The following is a 27,440-nucleotide window of genomic DNA, read 5'->3' as shown; positions in this document are numbered from 1 at the left end:
AGCTGGATATTTTTCACGAACTCCACTCTGTCTTGGTTGAGGCTGCTCCCAAAGAATGTTAATTTCCTGTCACTTCTGATTGCTGTGGGCTAAAGGCAGGTGGTGGGTGGTAGAGAGCAGTGAGAAGGCACAGCAGGCTCTGGCGGCCACACAGTCGCAGATGCTGGCAGTCAGAAGCCGGGCAGCATTACCGACAGTGGCGAGGGCAAGGTGGGCACTCAGAGAAGCCACCACATAACTAGCAACTCTCTGAGCTGGGTTTGAATGCAGATGTGCCAAACTCCAGAGCCTGCGCCCTTAATAATCTGGTTTTGCAAAGAAATGAAACCTCCCTGTGGCCTTGGGTGAGTCACCTCATCTCTTAGAGCTCCAGGAGCTGATGGGGATGATGCTATCTGCCACATTTGACTCAAAGCACTGTCATGAGACAATGGAATGGGTGTGTCAGCACTTTGATTATCAGCCAGCCATCGTCTGTTCAGTATTATTTTATATTACTGACTGTTCCCATCAGGTGGGTAGGAATCACATCAAGCCGACGTTCAGCACTTTCCTGATGGTAGCTAATTAGAAGAAATTAATAGAAGATGGGCTGGCTCCCTGAGTTTGTGAGATGAGTAGTTTCCTAGATTAATTATATAGTATGCAATGTACACATGGCTCATTGAAATACAAGTCCTTGATGAACTTTGGAGCATTCCATTTTTCTGGCAAAAGGGAGACAAAAATACAATTGCTCATTTCCATGCACGGACAGTCTCCAGGTCTGAATTCTCCCAGGAGGGGGTTTAATTGCTCGAGAAGCTTCATATTCAAGGGCTCCTCAATGCTAAGCTCCTGATGAGCTGCATTAAAGTAAAAATGACAAAGATGCCAGTTGATGTATTTATTAAATATGCGAGTCTTGAAGGAGCCAATGTGGGCTGCTCGTGCCGACGCTGTTCCAGGCAGGAAGTGAGCACTGCTGCAGCCAAGACCAGCTGGAGATTTGAACCCTGGTCTATCTGACTGCAAAATCCTTGTTTCTCTATAAGACCACCTATGTTCTCTTACATCAAAGATGTTGTCAAGTTTTACCAACTGCTGGAAAACAAGTGTGAATTAGTTGCACAGAACCATTCCCTTATGGCAACTACCTGGAACAAGATTTCTACACACTGTCCCCACCCTGCTCCATGCCTGTATAAGCATTTATCTAGATTTTGCTTCCTACTTACTAGTAACCAACCATATTGCTAGTTAGGAAAGAGTGAGGATTCAAATTCACTCCAATCTGGCATCAAAGCCCAAGCTGTTTGACACCATGGCATTGCCTCCTACTGTATAGATGTTCCCCAGCCTCAACATGCAGCTTTAAAACCTGTGAATGTTCCAATGACTATGGACTCTCATCTCTAGCCTAATGCCATCACAGACATTCAGATCCTTACAGTTAATTGGTTACTAGGCATCTCACACTTAAACAGAATTCTGATTTCCACATATTTTTTTATCCTTGCCCCAAATTTCCTCCTCTTTCTGTCTTTCTTATCATGTAAAAGGCACTACCATCTATCCAGCTGCTCAGACCAAATATTTTGTCATTATTCCTGATGCTTCCTCTCTGATCTTTCATAATGGTTACATTAACAGACCTCCAGAATAAACCACTCACCACTTTCTATCTCCATTATAGCCCCTTTAGAGCAAGCTACCACCATCTCCAGCCCGTGTGTAAATGCAAAACCTGCAACTGCAAAAAAATAAACACAAATAAATAAAACCCTGCAGAACCTTCCTAGAGATCCCCCGTTTTCACCTCTACTACCCTGCAATCTATTCTCCACACTCAGCCAAAGTACTATTTTTCAAAAACATAAGTCACATCATCATTTCCCTGCTAAGACCCCTTCCTCTGTTTCCCATCACATTTAGAGCAAAATGGGTTAATTAAAGCCTGCATATCTTAGCTTGACACCCATAACCCTACATGATACAGTCCTTAACCACCTCTTAAACCTCTTTTCTCACCACATTCTCCCTTGTCCTCTATACTCCAGCCACACTGGCCTTCTTCCAGTTTCTCAAACACACCACATTCATTCCAGATTTAGGGTTATTACACTAGCTGTTCCCTCCCTGGTTGCTGTACACACATGTAACCTCCTCAGATGGCCTCTCCATGAACACCCAGCACCACTGACTCTGGCTGCCTGGCCTACTCAGCATGCGTGAGTCTCAAAGGTCATTCAGATGGCTTGACACTTACTGCTCTTCAGGTCCAATTACTATGATACCACAAATATAGTGGACAGTGTGATGTTCTCTGGATTGTCCAAACAATCAAGTCCCCTCCAGATATACTGTAGCAGAGAGTGAGAGAGTTAATGTAACTCCAGGGCAACACTGCGCATGTACTGCTGTCCAAAATTAATACACTTGCTTCTGATTGATTCTTTTCTATGATGGGGATTAAAAGAATACCAGGTCAATATCCCAAATGCCAGAGGCTGTTTTGATGTGTTCCAGTAAACATATCACCTCCTGTATAACCACAATTAGGCTACCATTTGGGTACATTTACAGCAATCCATCATCTTCTAACATCTTCCACCAGGTGTCAGAATGGTGAATTAAATGAGAATAGGATAGGATACTATCCTATTCTCAAATGAGAATAGAATAGGATAGGTACTGCTACCCTTACATCTTCTAAGTCTAATATATAATGAGTATTGCTTTTAATTTATTTCTTACTAGGGTAGGCTACAATTGTGGGGCCATGCATTCTCATGACTCTTGTGTCACAGATTATGAAATGAATCTGAGATTTCTGGCAGCTACTAAGTAGGTCCATCTCAATCACACACTTGGTCCCAGGGAAATGCCCACATTGGACCTACTGTAAAGTAACATGGACCAGGACTCAACTTATTCCTGGCTTCCCTAGGCCTCCACTCTAAAAAAGAAGCCACATTGGCATTTGAGGCTTCCTGGAAAAATCTCAGTTTGGATTCTAAATTCAGCAGCCCTCAAAAGGGCTGGAAGCTCCTCACTCCATGGTATTTAGTACTCTGGAAAATGAACATAGATCTTTTTACAGAAATATCAGGGAAACACTACTGCATATACTGTGGTATTGTAGGGTCCTTGCTGAAGGAGACCTGGCTTTACTTTTTTTTTTTTTTTTTTTGAGACAGAGTCTCACTTTGTTGCCCAGGCTAGAGTGAGTGCCGTGGCATCAGCCTAGCTCACAGCAACCTCAAACTCCTGGGCTCAAGCGATCCTTCTGCCTCAGCCTCCCGAGTAGCTGGGACTACAGGCATGCACCACCACGCCCGGCTAATTTTTTTGTATATATATTAGTTGGCCAAATTAATTTGTTTCTATTTATAGTAGAGACGGGGTCTCGCTCTTGCTCAGGTTGGTTTCGAACTCCTGAACTCAAAGGATCCGCCCGCCTCGGCCTCCCAGAGAGCTAGGATTACAGGCGTGAGCCACCGCGCCCGGCCTGGCTTTACTTTTAATCCATGAGCTCTGGATTTGAGAACTGGTTCAAATACAGAAACTGGGCAAGGGACCATGATTTTTCCTTTTGGCAGCTGACATCAGCATCTGCTTACCTTCTCTAAATCTTTTTTGCTTAAGTCAAGAAAAACCCTCATTGTCTGCCCATCCACCTCATGACTTTCACTAGCACATTTTTTGTAGAGATGGGGTCTTCTATGTTGCCCAGGCTGGTCTTGAACTCCTGGCCTCAAGTGATCCTCCCACGTTAGCCTCCCAAAGTGCAGGGATTCAGGTGTGAGCCACCATGCCCAGCCCCCACTAGCACGTTTCGTACTGCCTTGGTGAAGGCTGTCTTCAGGCCCTTCACAGGTAACACAATCAGCAGATGGGTTCTCCAGTCTTCTATAATACATTTATTCTAACATTGACCACTTTCTTGTACTCTTTCACCCCTTTTAACACTTTGCCGAGGCAGTTCTAGCATTTTTCCTCATTCATAGCAGGCCACTGTGTGTATGTATTTTCAAGATTCGAAAAGTCATATAGCAGCATATTAGGACTGGTTACAGGCATCTTTCAGGATGCTGAATCCTAATTCACAGATTAATATTCCCTATATTGACAAAATCTCCCTATCTAGTTTTATATTCAACTACCCCCTTAAAGCACTATTCCCTCAGGATGCATTCTCAGGTATGTACTTCCAGTTTGTGGTGGTGCATAGTGACCACATGACTGATCCTTTTACCCCCAAAAGCTGGTCCTTTGAAAAGAATCTGTAAAACCAGTAAACCTCTGATTAGACTCATCAGAAAAAGAAAAGGTTAGAAGACACAAATTACTGACATTAGGAATGAAAAGGGAAATGTGAGTACAGATCCTAGAGACAATAAAGGATAATAAGAAAATATTATGAGCCACTTTATTCCACTACATTTAACAACTTAAATGAAATGCAAAAATTTCATGAAATATACAAACCAAAAGCTCACTAACAAAATCCACTTAAGAAAAATTAGATCCCCAAAATATTTCTGTATCTATTAAATAAATTGAATTTATAGTTAAAAACCTTGTCAAAAAAAAAAAAAAAAACAACCACTTCAGACCAGGATAACTTCACCAGTGAATTCTGCCAAACATTTAAAGAAGAGATAACACCAATTCTTCACCAACTCTCCAGAAAATAGAAGTGGAGGTAACACTTCCCAATTCATTTTATGTGGCTATTATTATTACCCTGATACAAAAAAGAAAAAAAGACAAAGACATTATAAGGAAAGAAATCTATAGACCAATATCTCTTATGAATACAGATACAAACGTCCTTGAGAGTTTAATGAATAAAATGCAGCACATATAAAAAGCATGAGACATTTTGACCAATTTATGTATATCCCTGGAACACAAGGTTGGTGTTTAACGTTTGAAATAAAGGTGATTCACTTTATTAGTACAATAAAAAGAAAACCCATATGATCATTTCAACTGGTGCAGAAGAAGCATTGACAAAATGTCAACACCAATTCATGGTTAAAACCCAAATACAAAAACCTGTCATAAAGTAGGAATAGAAGAGAGTTTGTCAACCTGATAAAGGCCATCTAGAGTGGGCCTTTTCCCCACACAGGCCTGAAACAACAACAGATCCAGGAGCAATGAGCATCCTTGCTGCCTATTTTGTGGTCTTGAGGTACCATTTCTCATTAAAAGAAATCAGGGCTTCTCTGGGAAATGGCTGATTGTGAGTCTGTAACAGGAAACATTCCAGATGAGCCTGGAATATCTTGTCATACCAGAGAGCAAAAACACCATCAAAGACTACTAGGGCCCAGTTGAAAGGACTCAGGAGTCAGCTTATGACACTCTCAACAGCTAAAGAAGGGAAAATTTTAGCTTCAATAAGTATAACAACTACAATAGCTTGAAAACACCAAGTATGTTTAAATCCATTATTAGTTCAGAAAAAAACTATTTCATTTTGTGGAATGATAGGATACCTCATTATCTTGAATAACTGATTATCTTGGAAACTGGAAACAAAAGGAAAGGATAAAAAGTTTATCTTACCTTTCTTATGAGAACTGGAAAATGTTCTAACATCAATGTATTAGGGTTTTCCAGATATACAAGACCAATAGGCTATATATATATGAAATTATATGTGTGTGTGAGTCTGTGTGTAGTGAGAGAAAGAGAGAGAGGGAGACAGAGAAATGTATTCCTCAGGAACTGGCTCTTGAAATTCCAGAGGCTGAGAAGTCCCATGATGGACTGTCTGCAAGCTAGAGATCCAGGAAAGCTGAATGCTGGTGGTATGGCTCAGTGTGAGCCCAAAGGCCTGAAAACCAGGGCATCTGATGGTGAAAATCTTAGTCCAAGGGCAGAAGAAGGTTGACAACCCAGCTCAGTCAGGCAGAGAGAGAATTCAACACTCCTCTGCTTTTTTGTTCTGTTTGGCCCCTCAATGGGTTTGATGATGCTCACCCACATTCTTTATCTTATCCACCAAGTCAAATTCTAATCTCTTCTGGAAACATCCCCACAGACACCCAGAAATATTGTTTAACAAGTATCTGGGCATCTCATGGCTGAGTCAAACTGATACATTAAATTAAATGTTACAATCAAAACCAGAAAAAACAAGATATAATGAGCTTTCTGTTAAAAGAACACACCACTATATTTTGAAAATTAACCTTAATCTGAACAAGCCTCTGGATTCAATTATAAATTTCCATGAAATACAGAGGACAGAGGAACATACTAACCTATACCAGGAGGAAGCAATTGGTAAAATCCAGACTTACATCACCTAAAGGTCAAATAACCTAAGATCGCCCATGAATGAATGGCAAGTACAAAAATGAGGGGAACACTTTAAAGAGATTTATGAAATCTATAAAACAGGGAAAACTAATCTGTATTATTTAGGGATTACCTTAAATAACAACACTATAAGGAAATACAAGGGAGTTATTACTGTCAAAATTAAAGGTAAGGGTTACTTTGAAAGGGGTGGGAAGAGGCTATGACAGGGTGGAGTACAGGGAGGGCTTTTGAGTTAGCTGACAAAGTTCTATTTCTTGACCTTGGTGGTAGATACATATTTAACAAGCTATAAGAGGAGTCATGAATATTTATGAAAGGAGAAACATGCACATGTGCATTGAGTTTCATGGCCCTTCACGGGACCCATGTTCAAAAAATGGTGGCATTGGCATGATCCAAGGGTGGAGTTTTCAGCCCTCTGACATCAAAAGGTGAAGCAAAAGACACACAGGCACTTTGTGCACAGCCTCCATAGACTGGTCAAAACCACTCCATGGTCTGTGGTATCTAATCAGGAAGGAATGCTGGTCATTTGTACCAAAACAGCAAAAGGGAGTGGTGGCATTAGGTGGTTGGTTGAAGTCAGTGGTGGAGCAAGTCTTTCCAAAAGGCTGGTTTCTGTTTAACGCTTATGGAAGAAAGCTTAAGGGCGGTTAGGAAGGGGAAGGAATAATAAGGTGTGTCCAGACTTCTATCCCGTTATGCCTGGGATTTCAGTTTTTAAGGTTTCTCTGGGATCCTCTTGGCTAAGAGGGGGTCTATTCAGTCAGTCAGAGGGCTTAGGATTTTCTTTCCTCAGTAACTAGGAAAATGCTAATTAAAACTATATGAGCGGGCGACTTCCGGGGCCCCCCGCTCTTGGGGCCCCAGAACCTCGTCCACGAGTGTATAATAAAGCCACGTGGTTTGGCCCCCCCAAAAAAAAAAAAAAAAAAAAACTATATGAGCTGAAGGCAACAGGTGTCAGGGAGGATGTCAAGAAATTGGAACCCTTGTGCACTGTTGGTGGAAATGCAAAATGGCGCAGCTGCTATGGGAAACGGTATGGAGGTCCCTCAAAAAATTAAAAATAGAACTACCATATGATCCAGTAATCCTACTTCTGAGAAATTATCCAAAATAACTGAAATCAGGATTTCAAAGATATTAGCACTTGTATATTCATTGCAGCATTAATCACAATAGCCATAATGTAGAAACAACCTAAATGTTCATTGACAGATGAATGGATAAAGAAAATGTGAGATATACCTACAATGGAATGCTCTTCAACCTTAAAAAAAAATTCTGTGATATATGACAACAGGGATGAACCTTGAGAATGTTAAAAAAACAAATACACACAAAAAAAAAACAACACCAAGTCAAAAACAGGGAAAACTAAATTAAATCATTTAGGCATGCATACTTAGGTGATAAACAGATAAAACAAAGCAAACGAGTAATTTCATAAAGGTCAGAATAGTAGTTACCTCTAAGGAGAGAAAAGAGTTAGATGCAGGCATTACAGGAATGGAGGTATTGGAGGATAGTCTTAGGATGCTGGAAATGTTCTATTTCTATCTAAGGAAGTGTCATATTTCACCAAGAAAAAAAAAAAGATTTAAAAAGAGTGACCACTAAAAGACTGATTGGAAGCTCTGTGGTTGTGGGTAGGGTTCAGCTACTGGTGAACTTTACCGTGGGGTGATTGATTTTGTTCAATGCTGAATCTAGTCCTTTGAACAGTTTTTACTTGTAGCAGGTATTTAGCAAAAAGTTTTTAAATGAATGGACGAATGCTTTCAGATACATCTTGTTTGTTGATAAGAACCATCTGTGCCTCACTGACCAGAATGTAGCATGTAGGAGAAGCCCGGGGGTGGTCTTAGGTTCCCCAGAACTTTAGGGCTCCCTAGATTGGCAGACTTGACTGAGAGTTCAGTCTGCTGCTCAATAGGTCTCTGAGGTAGCCCAAGGGAATTGTACTAAGACAAATCTTGCTGTACCTCATAGGTATATTATTGATACTAAATAAACCTTTTTGTTCGCTTCTGCTAAAACTCGTGTTAGGTAACACTTTGACTGCAAAACAATAAACCTTTACAGCAGGGATTATTATACCCATTTAATAGATGAGGACTATGGTGGACACAGTTCATTTTTCCATCCATTCAACTTATCTTCCGTTGTGTAGCAACTAGACCAATGAATAAGATTTACCTCCACTCTCAATTTCAGAGGTGGGCTTTGATTAGTTGAGAAGAGGAACTGGCAAACTTTTTTCTAAAAGAGGCAGTTGGTAAATATTTTAGACCTTGAAGTCGTAAGATCTCTGTCCCACGGACTCAACTCTGCCACTGTAGTATGAAAGAAGCTGTAGATAATGCACACACAAACAAAAATGTCTGTGTTCCAAAACAGCTTTATTTATGAAAACAGGTAGAAGGCCAGATTTCGCTCATGGCCCATTGTTTGCTGATCCCTGGCCTAAAGCAGCCTTTCTCAGCCAGGATCCTCACCTGAACCACCCAACACAGAAAACTGGTGGAGTGAAAACACTCAATTTTCCCAACAATGGCACAGACTCTAGGGCAGTGGTTCTCAGAGTGTGATCCAGAGTCCTGTGGCATCAGCATCACCTGGCAACTGGGTAGAAATAAAAAGGCTCAGGACCCACCCCTGAATCAGCAACTCTGGGAGTGGGGCCCAACAATCTGGGTTTTAACAGCCCTCCAGGTGATTCCAATGCCCACTCAAGTTTGAGAATCACTCTTTCATACCGAGCCTAGAGTTTAGAATCATCAAGAAAATTTCTTCCCACCTGCCACAACTAAATCCAGGAATGTAGCTAATCAGGAAGTGGGATTTCCATTGGGGAAAGTGGGATTGGTTTAGGAGCGATCTAATACTAGGGAAATTTTCAAAATACTTAACAACCAGCATAGCAAGGGCCCCAACCAATCAGAATGGATGCTAGTCCTAGAGCATAGTCCTTTCCTTGCAGAAGCATGAAGTCATTCATAGGGTTCTGGGGGAGGAGCCAGAGGGGCCAGGGTAGGGGAGAGACATTTGAGGAGCAAATAGCTAGTGGGTACTGAAGTAGTTATTTGCCAACCATAGCAAAGCGTTTAACTATGTTAATAACCAGATCAGCTGTGCTAATGCACACCAGCAGCAGAGCTGCCCAGGCTCAACCAGCACAAGCCTCAACTTTAACTTCAGTGACTGCAGAAACAGTGCCTGCTCGCCCTGTGTGTGATAAAGTGTGTAGTCCATAAGATACTAATCTAAAGATGAAGGCAACACAGGGTTAGCACAGGAGTACACAGCTGAGAGCAATGGCGCCGCTTCCCTGAAGGAGCCATTCCCAAAGCTCATCCTACTTCTGGATGTTCCAATTATATGACCCAGTTTGAACTGAATTTTCTAATATTTGCATCTGCAGGCATTGTATCTGAAAAAGCGAACACGAGGCCCAGAGAGCTATTACAAGGAAAACATATTTCTAAGGGCCAGACCAAAATGTTCCCCTTTCTTCCTGAAGTTCTGGGTAATACAGACCCTCCCTTCTTCATCAGGGTTTCCAGCCAGGAACCGCTCAGGCACCCTTCTCCCCAGTTGTGTGTTGGGCCAGCTGCAATGCTTGTTTATTAGTGAAATGCATCTGATCAGAGAGGCCCGCCTGACAAGTTCATTACATATCAATTTAATTAGCTGATTTACATTTAATTTACATTTCAATTAATGTCTTTAGCAACAAAACGCCGCCTTAATAGGGTAATTGCCTGTTAGGCAATATGTAAAAGAATAAATAGTTGCATTCTGAGGAAGAATTCCTATTTTCAATTTTTTATTACCATAAATAACTGAAATAATTATTGCTCTTAAGGGCCGCGTCCTCGTTTCCTTCTGGGCCTAATTATAAAGACTTAGTACCTCATTAAGCAAAATGGTTTTAGAGTCACAGAAAAACATTACTCCAATCGTGACTCATTAGTTTCAACAAAAGAGGGGAAACTGTGATAGTAGGCACATTTGGGGTAATGGGGAATTTAACTTAATACAGACAAGCCTTCTCCTTTCTGGGCCACACCTTCATAATGCGGAAGGTGTTTTATCCTGCACACCTGTTGGGATGTTGGTCTGAGGGGCACTCAAACAGCCTATTTAAAGTATTTCTAGAGACAAGAAGCTCACTACATATTGAGACAGATATTATAGAAGTTTAAAATTTATTTTTTAACTATTCCCTTTTTTGAGACAGGGTATCACTCTGTTGCCCAGGCTAGAGTGCAGTGGTATCATCATAGCTCATTACAACCTCCTGGGCTTAAGTGATCCTTCTGCCTCACCCTCCCCAGTGGCTGGGATTATAGGCAAGCACCACCACACCTGGCTAATTTTTTCATAGAGATGGGGTCTTGCTGTGTTGCTAAGGCTAGTCTCGAACTCTTGGCTTCAAGCAATCCTCCCACCTCTGTTTCCCAAAGTGCTAGGATTACAGCAGGTTTGAGCCACCATGCCCTGCAGAGCTCTGGGTTTAAAAGTTCTTTCTTATGTTAAGATAAACTCTGTCCCCTTCTTAAAGCAATTGTAGTAGGGGCCTGCTAGAGAAGATGTTTTGCCAGGGGTATAATTACCATACAATGATAATTGTGTAAGAAGGGAAACTGTCACAGAATAGACAGGAGCAGGAATGAGCTGGGAACTACTGTGAAAGAAAGGGCACATGGTCTGAGAAATGGGGGGGGGGGAGACTCTGTATTTTGAGAGTTCAAAAGATAAGACTGGCATACACCCTGCAAGGATACCAGGGGAGAGCAAGGACAGAGATGTGGGTCTGGGAAGAGTCAGAAACCAGGGTAGCAGTGCTAATGGGACTGGCTTGTTTCTTGAAATGCGGCTGTGTCTCTTCCAAGAAGTTGTATTACTGGAAAATTTGCTGAAAGAGCAAGTAACAAGAACTGGAAACTTTAGGGACCAAGGGTGGGTGGGGTCTCTTTAGGGTAGGGCGACCCTTCCTCCAGGAACCTTGGCGATCTTTACTGCGGGCTCCGCAGTGGGCCTGCAGCGTGTTTTGTACGCTGTTGGGCTCTCTTCAACAGTGCCACCACGTGGGGGCAGGCTGCAACAGCAGGACTGAAACACGAGCCTTGTTCTGTAGGATTCTTGGGCAATCAGAGGAATGAGAGGACAACTCAGGAAAGAGGTACTGGACTTCAAAAAAAAATCATATGAGAGGTGAGGGAAGAGGGAACTTAGTCAGAAAAAAAAGGACTATATATGCACCTTAATATTTTGGGAGCATTCGTTCCAGTTCTATGACCACTGGTCCTAGCTTCCCTTTCTCTCCTACTCAGCGCCAGTGTGCTCCATGTCTGTCCTTCAGGTGTTAAATGAGGGGATTTAGACCCTCACTCCACCTTGGCTAGTTCCTAAATCACATTTCCAAGGTAAACACCTCCAATCCCTTGCAATCACATTTTTTTTTTCGTTTTTCTTTTTTTAGGATAAGATTTTCAGATCCATGACACCTGAGCCGCGCTAGTCTGGCTTGTTGATAGACTTTTAAAAACAGATACAAAAGTCTGATGACAAACTACAGAATTGGTCAGCACAGTTCAGGGTAAAGGCGGCTATCAGGATGGCAGCAGCTGGTTCTCACCAGCAGGGGGCGTCTGCAACTACTCTTGTTTTTCCGGGTTTATAAGACTCAAGCCTCCTTTTTCATAACAAACATTTTATAACATTTTCTTTTCTACATAAAATTCTCAGAAAATATAATTTGCCTACACATTCAACTTTTAAAAATATATACAATATAATAACTGTAATATAAAAGAGAAATAAAAGGGAAGTAACATGCTGTACAATAATATGTATTTCCATATCTAAATGTTCTGGCACAACTACATAAAAAGGCTTAATGAAGTAGTGTATGCTTTCATCTCTTCATAAAATTACCCAAATGTGAGAACTGTAAATGCTAACTGACTCAGTCAGGATATTGAATTGTTGATTCAAATAATACCACTAACTGTGAGTGATATGCTTTTCTAACTCTTGTACAACTCTTGGTAGAGTTCTGAACAAAACAAAATCAAGTCTTCTCTTGATTTAAAAGGAAGTTGCATTCCTGGAAATTTTCTCTGTGTTCAAACCAGTGACTCATGTTTGTAATCCCAGCACTTTAGGAGGCTGAAGCAGGAGGATTGCTTGAGCCCCGGAGTTCGAGATCCACCTCGGCAATGTAACAAGACCTCATATTCATAAAAAGTTTTTTAGAAAGTTAGCCGGACATAGTGGCATGTTCCTGTAGCCCCAGCTTCTTGAAAAGCTAAGGCATGAGATCTCTCTCTCTTTTTTTTTTTTTTCAAAGTTCTTGAAGGAAGCAAGAGATCTCTGGAGCCCAGGAGTTCAAGGCTACAGTGAGCTATGATTATGCCACTGCACTCCACTGTAGGTGACATAGCAGGACCCTTTATTTAAACAAACAAACAAAATTTTAAAAAAGATTTTGAGTTTATATGTGAAATGAAATTAGGTTGTAAACTCAGATATTTATAAACAAGTTTTTAATCTCTGAGAGTATGTGAAGAGATAAGATGTGGGGTTGCTGTTTGATTCTTCATTGAGTAGGAATGCCTGGCATTTGTGAATCTTGCCCACTGTCTTCCAGAGACATCACTTAATTGTGTGACAGTCATTTTTAGATGGCCCACAAATTTCTGAAACACCTACAGATGAAATCAGCCTCTTACCTTCACAGAGAATCACTTGCCTAGAGCACTGAAGATTTATGCCTCTGTTTCCCTTCCTTGAACCTCAGTTCCTTTTGAACTAGGATTTCTGTCCCAAGCCTCAACTTCCTGTTTTACTCTTATCAGTGCCAGTGGCCTGGGGATGTCCAACTGGTCCTGTTCCTATATTCTTAGCTGTTCCTTACTGTAGATTCCTCAGGGCTACCATACAAAATGTCATCACACTCTGAAGATCGTGCAAACTACTCTTCCTTGGTTGCAGCCTTCTTCATGTCATGAGAGGGTCCTACTTGTCCACCTTGGTGCTGCAGCCCCTGTGACAGTGTCCCAGCTCTATTACCTGGCACTCACTACTGTGTGCTCACCGGCCTGACTTCCAACAGCCAGTACCTGTGATTCTCTGCTTCTACCTCCTGGAGCCCCTCTGCTCACATGGCAGGCTAGAAGGGCCAGACTTAAGTCTCTCAACCAATGGCAGATGGGGATGGGTGGATAAAGACTCCAGCCAGATTCCTCACCCCCTGGGCGGGATAACCGAGGTATATGCTCTAAGCTGGCTATCAGAGTTCCTTGGTGGGACTGTGCTCCAGTTGCCCGTGGTGGAAACTTGCTTGACAGCACACCCTTTAGTGCCCTTCCTTCTCTGCATTGTGTTTCCCAGGATCCCATCCTCAGTAAACTACTTGTACTCAAATAATTGTCTGAGGGTTCTGAGTGATCCCAAGCTGGAACTCTGAGAGAGCAAAACTTCCAGGAATCCTGTCTGTGTAAGGACTCATAGATCTTCCAGGAAGAAATGGCAGGCAGGACTTTGGGGCCTGATGGCTAAGCCCAGATGGCTGGCACTGGGATCCTCAAGCAGATGGGATCCCACAGGATACTCTCAAGCAAAACTCATGGGTTTTCAAGGAATGCATCCTGAGGAGGAGGCCCATGACTCCTGGCTTGGAATTTTTATAGGCTTGTGGGTTGGCAGGGAAGAATCATGTTTTGCACTTGATTCTGGGTGCTACCATTCAATTGTCTTCTGACTTGGCCTGGATGACATGACCCACACTCATCAAGAATGAATATGAACATCAGAAAGGGCATTTACCTTTGGCAAACTTTATAAGTAGCCATTTTCAGCAGGTTGCCAGACCCTCTGAAGTCTGGCTGAGGGAGATGATTTTGCTGGCTAGAGAGACTCTTCCCTTCAAGGATCCTTCATAGGAAGCGCAGTCTAAGGGTGACAGCAATGGCAGTAGAGGTGCAGGTCACTATCCTTCTTTTGCCATGGTAGTAGCACCAATTGACAAATAAGGCCCTAAAGAGGTGGAGTGGATGGAGCATGACTGTGGTACCCATGGTCAGATGGCTTCAGTGGCCCTTAAGGACACTCTTATCCACTCGACACCGGTAGGGAGGGGAGGGATCTGGGGGAAGCCTCTGAAGTCCCAGTGGCCTTGCCAAGTGGGGTCTATGCTCTCATTCATCAGCAGAGCTGGGTTGCTGTGCTCTGACGGAGCAAGGGTCACATTTGCTTCGGTTAGCGCATTCCAAAGCTGCCCTGTAACTGCAAAGTAGACGGGGGCTTTCTTTTCCTCTTTATAGTTTATTGGCAGAGTATCAAATGTTTTATAGGGCAAACGCTGCCATCCGCCCAGCTGTGCTCAGCGGTTACTACTAGCAAGGATGTTTCAGCTGGGACTCACACTAGGGTAACTTCGGGTTTAAAAGGCTGCCTCTGAATGCTTCTCTTCATGCCCTTTAAATGTTGCAAATCAAAGAGGCACACAGGGAAGCTTGATGATTGGCAAACTTCTTGCTGTAGTGGTGAGAATAAAGCCCCTTGTGTGGCTGACACAGCTAGGGGTGAAGAGGGGTGAGGGACACAGGCAGCTTACCCAGGAGTCCCAAGCCCCAGGACAAGCAGAGCAAATCCCCCGGCTGAGGTTCGGCCGGGCTGCTGCCGATGCCTCACCCACCACTGACAGCATAGGCTTCTTCACAGGCATCAATGCTACGGTTTCTGCTCGCTCCTCTTCTTCCCACCTCCCCTCACTTTCACATTTCTCCATTTGGTCAGCATTCCTGGAGCGCCTGCTATGTGACAGTGCCGCCTGTGGGACAGACCAACAGATTAATTGTAGGTTCTGGAGGCTTCTTCACCCCTGACTTGCACTGGCCCCTTCCCCGTAATGTGTTCACTTGCAAATGTATTTTTGTAAATTGCAAAGGGGAGGTATTTTAATGGCAGTCTTCTGAGACCCCTGTCTTTTTCCACTCTCCTTCTCATTTGCCTTCACACGTGGAGGCAATGAAGTGGCCATGGGCATTTTTGGGATCCGGCCAAAGGGGAATTGAGTTAAAGTCTGGGTTTAATGGGTTATGTTTATGTCACAGTCACTTCCAAATTTTTTCAGTATCGTTAGCCATCCCTGGTGTAGGAATGGTTTTCAGGAACACTGCTGTGGCCCCCGCTGTACTGACTTGCCCGGCACCGTGCGTGCATGACCCACGGGCTCAAACACGGCCTTTGCAACAAAGACCTCGGCGACAAACCGGCTAACGAGTGCTGTCAAGTCCGAGTATAGTGGATTCCTACCGCACAGAAGGTGCAACGTGCCCCGAAATTTTATAGCACATAGTAAAAGAAACTTGATGGAGGCTTTTAAAACAACGGTCTGAAAAGTTTACAAGACATGACCAACAAGGAGTTGTGAAGCCAAAATAAACTTTTCTGAATTCTATAAAATAAGAACCCACTTTTGATCAATCATGCTATAAGAAAGACTGTATCGTTTTTCTGTTCTCTTGAAAGAAAACAATCTTACAAAAATTGTTGTCAAACAGAGAGGTGATCACAGAACTAACACAGAAAATACAGGGAGAAAAGTATTATAGCCACATATGAGGCAGTTAATTATCAATAAAAATATAATGTGATTTTTTGGGATTTTGAGATTGAAAAAAATTTAATTTGTGACTTATTTCCTCATTCTAAATACATATTCACTTTCTTACAGTATTCTTTCTCTTAAAGGGGACTCCTCAAATTATATAAGCTTGGGGCTCCACAAAATTTGGAACCACCAGGCACAGTGACAGCTACTGGGAATAGAATAGTCAAGACCTGACCCTTGGCTTTAAGGATCTCACAGACCACTGGGACAGCCTGATACAGTCGCCACCAATTACACACAGTGTCACCAGGAAGTACAGGGCCTTCACCTCACTTCTGCCCCCAACTCATTTTTTTCTATTCAGATATGATTTTAGGGTTCAACATACGTCACTTGCTCTCACAGCTGCCGCCATTCCCTACTCCCTCTCACATCTCACATCTGAGAATGAGGCATTCTTAGACCACCCACTTCTGTGCGCAAAGCACCCTGTCCTCTTTCTGACTGCACTAGGCTATCCTGGTTATGTCCTCTGAATTTCCCTGTGCATACCTGTAGAAGAAGTCTTGAAATTATTTTTCCGAACAAGCATAGTTCTTTCCAGAAGCAGAATTAGGCCATGTGCTCTTCCCCACCTGGTCCTTCTTGTCCCGCCATCCCAGTGAGTTGTGGTCTCCTAAATAGCTTTGGCAAAATGATTAGGAAATTGAGCACACATAGAAAGATTCAGTGGAAACAGGATTCATCTGCTATGAGAAAAGGGCATTCTCTCTAATCCCTGCCCTCCATGCGGAGCTCGCCTGGGTCCTGGTGGGGGTGAGAACAGTGACCAGGTGAGGGGCAGTGCCATGTCTCTACCAGGTGAGGGGCTCTTCAGGGACAAAGGCTAAGTCTTATTCTTTTCTGTATCCACTATATTCAGTGGCTCAGAGTCAATAAATATTTTATGAAGGGGAAAGAATGGGCAAGGAGGGACATTTTATAAAACAAATTTCCCCAAATCTTTCTGTATCTTCATTTCGAAAGAGTGTTCCACTTTTCTATTACACATTACTCCTTCTTCTCTCAGGCTCCAAGGAAGATGTGTTCGTCTACCTATTCAAGGCCAACCCCTCCACCTGTGCCCTTGACCCCAGACTCTCCTGAATCCTCCAGAATATAGCTTCAATAATTATCTTCCCAGATTTCTGTTTGCAGCCTTTTGCTCTACTCTCTACTGCCTCTTTCTGGTCAGCCCATGACCATACTCAAGTTTCTCCTGCCCTTAAACATGCATATGTGCATGTGTACATACACATATATACACCCTTGATCACCACCTTCTGAGCTCTGTCCCCTTAGCTGCTAACTATGAGCTTGACTTTCTCCTGCACTTGCTGTCTCCACTGCCTTATTTAGCATTCATCCCTATTCATCCATTAACCGAAACTGATCTGATGAAGGTCACCAATGACCAATTTCTAAATCTATTAGGCACTTTCAGTACTTATCCTAAAAATGTCACACAGCCTGGGGCATTGATGACCATCACCCCGCTAACCCCTGCTCTGAATCTTTTCCCTCTAATGTTGTGGTCCCCAACCCCCAGGCCATGGACCAGAACCACAGAGCTCCACCACCACCTCCCAACCCCATCTGTGAAAACATTGTCTTCCATGAAACTTAGGAAAGGACGAGGAGGGGTGGCCAAGGTGGGGTGCATAGCAGGAGGTGAGCGGTGGGCCAGCGAAGCTTCATCTGTATTTACAACCACTCCCCATTGCTCACACCACTGCCTGAGTTCCATCTCCTCTCCCAGTCAGTGGAAAAATTGTCTTCTGTGAAACCAGTCCCTGGTGCCAAAAAGGTGGGGGACTGCTGCTCTAGTGGCTTCCACAACAATGAACTCTGCTGCTTATTCCTGTGCCTACTCATGTCTATCTCCTTCACAGCCATGCAGCAAGGTGATCCTGTGAACAGAGGCTTTTATTTTTCCACAATTTTCTTTCTCTCCTTCAGAACATTCTCTCAATGTTGAAGCTATGGTGCTGTAGATTAAGAGGGCCGCTGACCGCTCAGTGTTGTATCCCGAGAAGAATGAAGGGAATGGTGAGGGAGCTTCTGAGCCATGCTGGAACAAGATGTTTGAAGCAATCAGGGCTGAGAAGCCTGGAGAAGAAAAGATGTCATGGGGACTGGAGGTGGGGCAGGGGGGAGGGGCGGGGGGGGCGCTAATGGGTCCTAAGCAGCTGCAAACCATCAAATGGCCATTGAGTCGAGTCTTTGAGAAGGTAAATCTTGTCTCATTGTAAAAGAGAATTTCATAACAGTCATTGCCATGCAATAGTGGAAAAAAAGGAGCCTCATATTGCCAGGGCCTTGATATCACATATGGTATTTTTGTGTGAATTGGGAAGAGGTGCTTCTTTCTCTAGCTGGTCAAAATGGCACTCTGGCCCCACCTGCTTGCTACCTTGGACAGGTGCCCTGTGCAGAGCAAAACCTGCACTGTCTTATGTAGCAACTCTGCAAAGGCAATGAACTTTCTGTCACTGGAAGTATTCAACTAATGACAGCATGGTAATTTATCTTGGTTCTGTAGAGAGTCCTTCTTATAGTCCTATATATGATTATCTAACCCTGGCTAAGAAGATGTGCTAGAGACAGGGAGAGGAAGGCAAAGGGGGGAAAAATGGAGTGGGAGGGGGAGAGAAGGAGAGAGAGAAAGATGAAGGGGGAGAGAGATGAAAGAAACGGAGCTGGAGGGGGAATGGAGAGGGAGAAAGAGATTGATCGTTTCATTCTTTTATTCAAATATTCCCAAATCCAGCTGAATCTTCCCTGGTTTATGAGCAAATAATTTCTACTTGTGTCTGCTACCACATATTAATCCCTATTCCCATCCTATTATTTTCTGTCTTGTTTGCTGTTTGGGTCCCAATTTCGTTCCAAGTGGCACAAACCATAATTAGTCTATGTATGTGGTTGTCAACCTGGCTACACAGTGGAATCACCTGCAGAGTTATATATATATATATATATATTCAGAACCTTTGGAAATGAAGGGGTCATCTGCACTTTTTGAATGTCCCTGGGCAATTCTAGTCAAGACTGAGAACCACTGATTTAAGCCAGTCATAAACATCCTTTTCCCATTTGTGAGATGTTCTACCTCTAGCTTCCCTACACCTGCATGAGGCTATGTGACCTAGCAAACAGTGGTCTGTTTGGAGGCTTCTGGAAAAGCCTTTATTTTACTATAAAAAGCAACAGGTGTTTGATGCTGTCCATTCTCCTTTTTCCTGGTGTGAATGTGGGTGAGCAGCCTGAACACAACCAGTGTGAGGACAAAAATAAACAAAACCCCTCCAAACATGCTAATGACAAGGAAATGGAGAGATAGAAAGTGTCCGGGCTTTCAAACCAGATGAGCTTCTGCAGCATTCCTCTCCTGATCACTGTCAGACTCCTAGTTAAGTGAGATAATTAAACATATTTAGTTTTTAAGAAAATGATAATTGAGTTTTCTATTTTCAACCAAAAGTAATTCACCTGAATATTTGATATTTTCTTATACTGAATGCTATTATGATAGAGAAGTATAGCCAATGCTAATGTTCAGAGTTTAGAAAGTGAATGTTTGTTCAATGGATTTGAGATAAATTTTTTACTGGTTGTACTAGGTTGCTAGAATTGCCACAAAAATGTACCACAGACTGAGTGGCTTAAAACAACAGAAATTTATTTTCTCACAATCCTTACAGCTAGAAATCCAAGAACAAATTGTCAGCAAGGGTGGTTTCTTCTGCGGACTTTCTCTGTGGCTTGTAGATGGCTGTCTTCTCCCTGTGTCTTCATATAGTTGTTAATGGAAAAACCAAACTCTGTAAAATATTTTAGAGGTTTATTCTGAGCTGAATATGAGTGACCATGGTCTAGGGAGACATAATCTCAGGATGTCCGGAGAAAGTGCACCCAAGGCAGTCAGGTTATAGTTTGGTTTTACACATTTTAGGGAGACAGGAGTTGCAGGTAAAATCATAAATCAATATATGGAAGGTATATGTTGGTTTGGGCCCAAAAGGTGGCACATCTCAAAACAGGGGCTTACAGGTTATAGGTGGCTTCAGAGATTCTTTAATTTGTAATTGCCTAAAGGAATAAAGTTTTGTCTCAAAGCTTGGAGTCAGTAGAAAGGAATGTTTTAAGTTAAAATAATAAAGTCTATTAATCCTAGAGCAACCCCAGTATATATACTGATTCAAAGTAATCTGTTAAGTAAATTGATGGCCTGCAGGTGTGACTTAACCTTTGCCTTGCATGGCCCCAGGTCCTGCTTATAATTTAGTATCTTATTGCTACAAAGAGTCTGTTTTGTTAGTCTTAGATCCCTACTTTAACATCAATATTGGTCAGTTGTTGTGTCTAAACTCCAAAAGGGAGCGAGTATAAGAAGGCAGGTTCGACCTCCCAACCCTTCATAGCTGGGAATTCAGTTTTAAGGTTTTTGGGGGGTCCCCTTGGCCAAGAGGGCATCCATTCAGAAGGTGGGAGGGGCTTAGGATTTTATTTTTAGTTTATATTGTCTTTCCTCTTTGTGTGTCTGTGTCCTAATCTCTTCTCCAAGGATACCAGTCATATTGCATTAGGGTCCACTCCAATAACCTCATTTAACCTTAATTACTTTCTAAAGACTCTATCTCCCAAAAGAGTCACATTCTAAGTTACTGGGAGTTAGTACTTCAACACACTTTGGGGAGATACAATTTGTACCATGACATTGGTGATTAAAATTTGTCCAGAAATAGGATTCATGACTGGCTTAGAGGAGTGGTTCTCAATCCTGACTATAATTACCTGGAGAAGTTTAAAAAATAGAGATATCTAGGGCTCACTCCCAAAGGTTCTGATTTAATTGGTTTGGGATGGGACTAAATACATATTTAGGTGTTGTTAACTATTATCTAAGTAAGAGATGGTTAAACCAATTAAAGAAAAGCTTTTTACTTTATTCACAAAACTCAGAAATTTGAAGGAGAGGTGAGAAGCCAATCTTGTTCTGATGGACAGGAGCTGAGAGAGGAGCAACAGGAAAGGGTGGCTCTTTGGCGTGGGGGTGGGGCTGTCACAGAGCCTGTACATCTCATTCAGAAAATGGAAAAATACCCAACTCATCTCCACTCATCTTCCCTATAAGAACAAGGGGAAATAAAGACACCAAAGGCATTGGCAAGCCAGATCTCTTTGAGGAGGAATACCCAGAATGGGATGCCCAGGGTTGCTATGGGTAGGACAGTCACTTGGTGCTCATATGGCCTTATGGTTTTTTTCCCACATTCTCAATTACTAGGCCTGATCCATTTTCAGAGACTGGTATCAGAATTTAATTTTGTTGAAATTTGCAGGTGGCCTATGAAGGACTGAAAGGGACTGCTCATGAATTAAGTGTGCTAAGAAACCATCCTCAATAGACACTGCAGAGGAATTCTTCATTTCCTGAGGGCATGGCTTAAAAAGTCCTCTGAGGTCACTATTAGTGTCATGATTTTAAAATTTGTAATTTTATTTATTTGTTTATTTTTGAGGCAGGGTCTTGTTCTGTCTCCTGGGCTAGTGTGCAGCGGTGTCATCATGGTTCACTGTAAGCTCAAACTTCTGGGCTCAAGCCATCCTCCTGCCTCAAGTAGCTGAGACTACAGGTGTATGTGCCACCATGCCTGACTAATTCTTCCTATCTGGATCCTATCTGGATTCCTATCTGGATAAAGGCTGGATCCTATCTGGATTTTCCTATCTGGATTTTCCTATCTGGATTCCTATCTGGATAAAGGCTGGATCTAGCTCTTGCTCAAGCTGGTCTCGAACTCCTGAGCTCAAGCAATCCTCCCACCTATGCCTCTCAAAGTGCTAGGATTACAGGTGTGAGCCACCACACCCAACCTACTATGGCTATTATTATTGTTAATAGTCTTATCACTAACGAAGCCACTGTCTTTTTTGGAAATCAGTTTCTGTATGGAGACTGAACATGAATAAAAGACATTAAAGGTCTTTAAAAATGCCTCTCACCTTCTGATCATTTGGCCAGGGAGTCTGAGTTATGAGCATCATCACTTTGTACATGCAAAGTAGACTGCATAAAAGAAAAAAAATGCTTTCATTCATTCCCTCAAAGTATCCATCAAATGATGTAGGATTTCTGGGAAAGATTAAGAGTTTACATTTTTCACTGGACTTATTTCTCATAAAATCTCATAGGGGATAAAAGGAGGGGAAGTGCAGAAGCAGGACTATTTCTGTTTTATCTGCTACTCATGATTATAAATCATCCTGAGATATCATTAATTATAATTAGGCCATTCACAATGCTGCTATTCAGGCAAATTTTCCCCAAAATTCTGTGCTTGGGGTTCAGAAATTGGCAGCTGAATTTCTGTGTGAGGCTGCAGCTTGAAGGCTATGGCAGAGGGAACACCTTCAAACCAGCTGTTAATATAAAATGGGATAAGAATGATACATACACAAAATGACTGAACTAGTGATGCTTTTGTCCATGGCACATTGATTCAGAATAGCTCAAAGAATTCAAAGAATAGGGTAAACTCAAACAGTCCAAATCAAGTGAGATCTCAGAAGACCTCAAACTTGGACAGTGTTTATGAGAGAATGTGGAAAAAAACACAAACCTGCTATCATTGAGCCTGCTCTATTAAGCTATCATATGCTAAGTATTTCACTTTTTTTTATTCAGACAGAGTCTTGATCTGTTGTCTGGGCTAGAGTGCAATGGTGTCATCATAGCTCACTGCAACCTCAAACTCCTGGGCTCAAGCCATCCTCCTGCCTCAGCCTCCTCAATAGCTGGGTCTACAGGCACACACTACCACACCTGGCTAATTTTTTCTAAGTTTAGTAGAGATGGGGTCTCACTTTTGCTCAGGCTGGTCTCAAGAACTCCTGAGCTCAAGCAATCTTCCCGCCTTGGCCTCCAAGAGTGCTAGGATTACAGGTGTCAGCCACTGTGCCTGGCCTATTTCACTGTTTTTCACAGACTTGGTAGGCAGAATAATGATCGCCCCAAAATGTCCATGTTCTAATCCTGGAATCTGTGAATATGTTATCTTAAATGACAAAGGGTGAATTAAAATTATAGATGGAATTATGGTTGCTACTCAGCTGACCTTAGGAGCAGATTATCCTAGTTAACTGTGTGGGCTCGATGTAACCACAAGGGTCCTTAAAAGTAGAAGAGGGAGGTAAATGAGTAGTCAGAGTGACGCAACGTGAGACTTGACTTGCAATTGCTGGCTTTGAAGATGGAGGAAGAAGACAAGGAATAAGGAATGCTGATGGCCTCAAGAAGCTGGAAAGGGCAAGGAAATGGAGTCTCTCCTGGAGCCTTCAGAATGGAAACCAGCCCTGCTGACCCCTTGATTTTAGCCCTGCAAGACCAGGGTCAGACTTTTGACCTATACAAATGTAAGTTAATTCATTTACGCTGTTTTAAGCTGCCAAACTTGTGATGATTTGTTGTGGCAACAATAGGAAGTTAGTGCAGTGCTTAATGTCTCTGTGACAATAACACTAACAAAAACAATAGAACAAACAGAGAAACTATTCCAATCAGTCAGAGTTTAAAACATTTGCCGATCAACTTAAAAGGTGAAATTCCTATACGGTTGTGATAACAAGCTAGTAAATATGATGAAAGATTTTTTAAAAACCTATTCTCAATAGTATAAAGAAAAAAATTACAGTTAAATACCTACAGTTAAATACTTAGGAATTAAATAACATCTCTATGGAGAAAACTTGAAAACTCTGGTAAAGGACATAGAATATAATTTGATAGAGACACATTCCATGCACTTGGATGAGATGATATAATATTAGAAAGGTGTGAATTCCCTAAATTAGTCTGTAAGCTTAATGTATCATGATCAAAATTCCAGCTGCATTTTTGAGGAACTTGATAAAATTACTCTAAAATAAAAAGAACCAAAGAAGCATCACAAACAGGTAAATCTATCTCTTAAAAAAAGGAGACTTGCCAAACAGAATATTAAGAAGAAATAGTAATAAAGCAGTGTGATATTTTTGTAAGAATAGAAAAATAGAACACTGGAACAGAATAGAAATCTTGAAGACAGAACTTTGGGCGGTTAATATATGATAAAGGCGATACCACAAATCAATGAGGGGAAGCATAGAATGTTTAGCAGACATTGTTAGGAAATCTAGTTTACTCTGTAGAACAGAAAAAGAAAACAAGAAACTGGATCCTGGATTACTATCTAACATCATGCACAAAGATTGAGTCTTGATGGATTAAACATCAAAATGTGAAAGGGAAAACTATGAATTTAATAGAAGCGTGTTTGCATTTAGGAATGGGGAGGACTTCTTAAAATATCAAAAATACAAACACAAATATAAGGCAAAAATGAAGGATTGATTTACATCAAAGTTAGGTATTTCTATTAATGAATGTATGTTTTGTACAAAGTTTACAAACATGATAAATGAGAAGATGTTTGCAATGTCTAAAACTGAATTAATTTATTAACTAATTAACTAGAATACACAAAACTCCTGTTAAAAATACAAAAACTCCAATAGAAAAATGGGCAAAGCATATGAGCAATTTATAATGAATATAGCAGAATATATTATAAGCATATAAAGACATGCTCAGACTTATAAGTAATCTGATAAATTCAAAAGTGAGATGATACTTTATATATGTTATACTGAGGAAAACAAAAAAGCTTGATAATGCTAGGGTTGGGAAGAATGTGGGGCCACTGTGACCCCCAAACATTGGTGGTGGAAGCACAGACTGGTGTAGCACTCTGGACAGCAATCTGGAATTACTTGGTCAAACGGAGAATATTCATACTCCATCTTAATTTCTCTTACAGGCTCACACCTGTAATCCTAGCACTCTGGGAGGCTGAGGTGGGAGGATTACTTGAGCTCAGGAGTTCGAGACCAGCTTGAGCAAGAGTGAGACCCCATCTCCACTATAAATAGAAAATTAGCCAAACAACTAAAAATAGAAAAAATTTGCCGGGCACAGTGGCCCATGCCCCCAGCTACCCAGGAGGCTGAGGCAGGTGGATTGCTTGAGCCCAGGAGTTTGAGGTTGCTGTGAGTTAGGCTGACGCCACGGCACTCTAGCCCAGGCAACAGAGTGAGACTCTGTCTCAAAACAACAAACAAACAAAAAAACTAGATGAACATGTTTTGTACACTTTTGTATCTATAATGTATTTTTCAATAAAAATGATTTTTAACATGACTGGATTGGGCAATCTCTTAGGTTCTTTCTGTCTTTTATGGTCTACGGCCAGGCCCTTCACAACTGGATTTATTGTTGACCCCTCAGTAAGAGTTCAATTTAAGCAATATGCATTGAGATTCATAAACAGGTGAAGTAAACATAAAACTTTGAAGGGAAGGGGAGACACACTAAGAGAATCACAGACTAGGAGACTAGGAAGAGTATTGTGATGATCTGATTCAAGCTCCTCTTCTCAAGGAGGCAAGTGGGGTTTTTACTCGAGAGCTCCTGGGTTCTAGTCCTGGTTCTGCCTTTGACTTGGGCAAGTCCCTTCCCTAATCCTCAGTTTCCTCATGGTGGCTTTGTAAATTGTACCGTGAAATTCAAACGGGAGGACCAATAATAATAATTACTTTTTTTTTCACAGCTGGGGAAACTGAGGCCACAGAGAGACGCCACTAGCCGAAGGTGCCCTGACCAAGTTGGAACTCAGGGCTACTGAGTCCAGCTCCCTCAACTGTGCCCTGTCCCATTACAAACAGCTATTCTCTTTCCCGTCTTTCCGCGCACAGTCTGACGTCACAGAAGAACCGTCCGGCCCCGCCCCTTCGGAAGCCCGCCTCCTCGCCAGCCCCGCCCCTCGCCGCTCGCCCTCGCGCGCGGCGCTCTGGCGCGTCCCCGCCGAGCCTCTCTTCCGGCCCCGCCCTTTCTGGCTGCCATGACAACGAGTCCCTGCCCCGCGCTCAGCTGCTACTCGGGCGGGACCCAGGCTGGACCGCGGGCCCCGGCCTGGGGGCCTCAGCTGCCACCGCCGCCACCACCTTGTCTCCTCCCCATCCCCTCCCCGCGCCGCGTCTGTCCGTCTCACTCGGGCCCGTGGCCGGGGTCCCTCCCCGCCGTCCCACCCCGCGCGGATGCCGAAGGTGAAGGCGCTGCAATGCGCTCTGGCGCTGGAGATCCGCTCTGTGAGTACCGGCCGCGCCCCACCCTCCGGACTCGACCCCGACGCCTCCTCACCTCCGATGGCCCCGAATCACCTCAAAACCTCTTCACCCTCCAGTCAGCCCCGGCAAACCTGAGCCTACGTCCCCTCGGCTGTCGCCTGCCCCAAACTGAGGAACGCCCTCCCACCCCGGCCGCGCAGGCCCGGACCCCACCCACGCCCCTCGCCTCACCCGCTGGACAGTTTGGGGGCTTTCAGATCACTGCAGAGTCCGTCTCCCGGCCCCCAGCTTTCCGTGAGCGCGGGACGGGGTGGGTGGGCGCTCCCTTTGAATTCCTCTTCCCTGCTTGTGCTGTCTTAGAGAGTGTCGCCGCCCCCGCCGCCCCAAGCCTGGGCGGGGGCATTTCCTCCTGAATCCCTCACCGCAGGCCTTTCAGACCGACTCCCACGCCTCGCTTTAGTGAAGGGGCCTTATCCCCGGTCTGAAAGGTAGAATCCCACAGCCAGTAACCGAAGTGTCATCACTGTACACAGCACCTTCCCTTCCCGCCCAGGAAAAACCCAACGCCTCTGAAATCACTTCAGGCCCTCCGATCCCTAAACCCTCCCGGCTTTGAGAGGGATTCCCTTATCATTCTTCCAGTCTTTCTAAGAAAGCCCGTTAACTTTTAGAGGGGAACTCCTCATTCCCCAAAATTCCAGTCGCTTTCTGGACTTGCTAACGAGGATCCATCCCGCCAGCCTCCTGTGGAAATCCAGCCGAGGCAGAGAACCCCAGTGGTCCTCTCCATGCTAGGAGAAAACGCCATCCTGCCTTAATAATCTCAGAGGACCCTTCCAAGGGTTTGTGAACTCCTTCCCCTTCATTCTTAAGAGAACTTTCTCATTCCCTTCTTCAAACAAAAGCTCCAGCTTCTCTGTTTTAGGGGAGATTCCCCCAAGAGCCTTTCCACACCCCATTTTAGTCCTGCAGGCACAGACCTATAAGGAGTTCGGAAACAAAATTCCTCATTCTGTCTCTTTCCACTTCTTCTTCCACTTTAAGTCCTCTTATCTCGACTCAGTCTTCTCTTTGATCTCCTAGCGGAACTGGGGGGGACGTGGGTGCTTCAATATTCACCACTACCCCCTGGGTGCTGCAGCTAGGAGCCCTCTGAGTTTCCATCCTGCACACCCAGCAGGCCAGGCTTTTCTCTCCACTTAACCCACCTTTCCTGGCTCTCCTTCCTCACATTACAATGAGGCTGCTGCTGCATAGATCTTAAGCCTCCAGGGAAGTCACGAGT

At 43.2% G+C, this 27,440-nt stretch overlaps 1 protein-coding gene and 1 long non-coding RNA gene across 3 annotated transcripts in view; one reads left to right on the top strand and one right to left on the bottom strand.

The window, feature by feature from the left end:
- Positions 1–12,463: 12,463 nt before the first annotated feature.
- On the bottom strand, positions 12,464–26,640 carry LOC105877523 (uncharacterized). Its single transcript, XR_001156996.3, has 3 exons — positions 26,387–26,640; positions 16,502–16,633; positions 12,464–15,166 (listed from the first exon to the last, which is right to left on the bottom strand). It is a non-coding gene; the product is annotated as an uncharacterized LOC105877523 (long non-coding RNA).
- Positions 25,927–27,440, top strand: part of SPATA6 (spermatogenesis associated 6) — a 108,068-nt gene continuing 106,554 nt past the window's right edge. For both annotated transcript variants that reach the window (XM_012776126.2, XM_012776125.2), the window contains exon 1: positions 25,927–26,176. In XM_012776126.2, the coding sequence (XP_012631580.1) occupies positions 26,126–26,176 (51 nt within the window). In that variant the 5' untranslated portion in view covers positions 25,927–26,125. The remainder of the gene's footprint in view (positions 26,177–27,440) is intronic.

This window comes from Microcebus murinus, chromosome 2 (genome assembly GCF_040939455.1).
Source record: "Microcebus murinus isolate Inina chromosome 2, M.murinus_Inina_mat1.0, whole genome shotgun sequence".
NCBI classification, from domain to species: domain Eukaryota; kingdom Metazoa; phylum Chordata; class Mammalia; order Primates; family Cheirogaleidae; genus Microcebus; species Microcebus murinus.
Note: the sequence above shows the minus strand (reverse complement) of the source record. Positions and strands in the feature narration are given on the sequence as shown.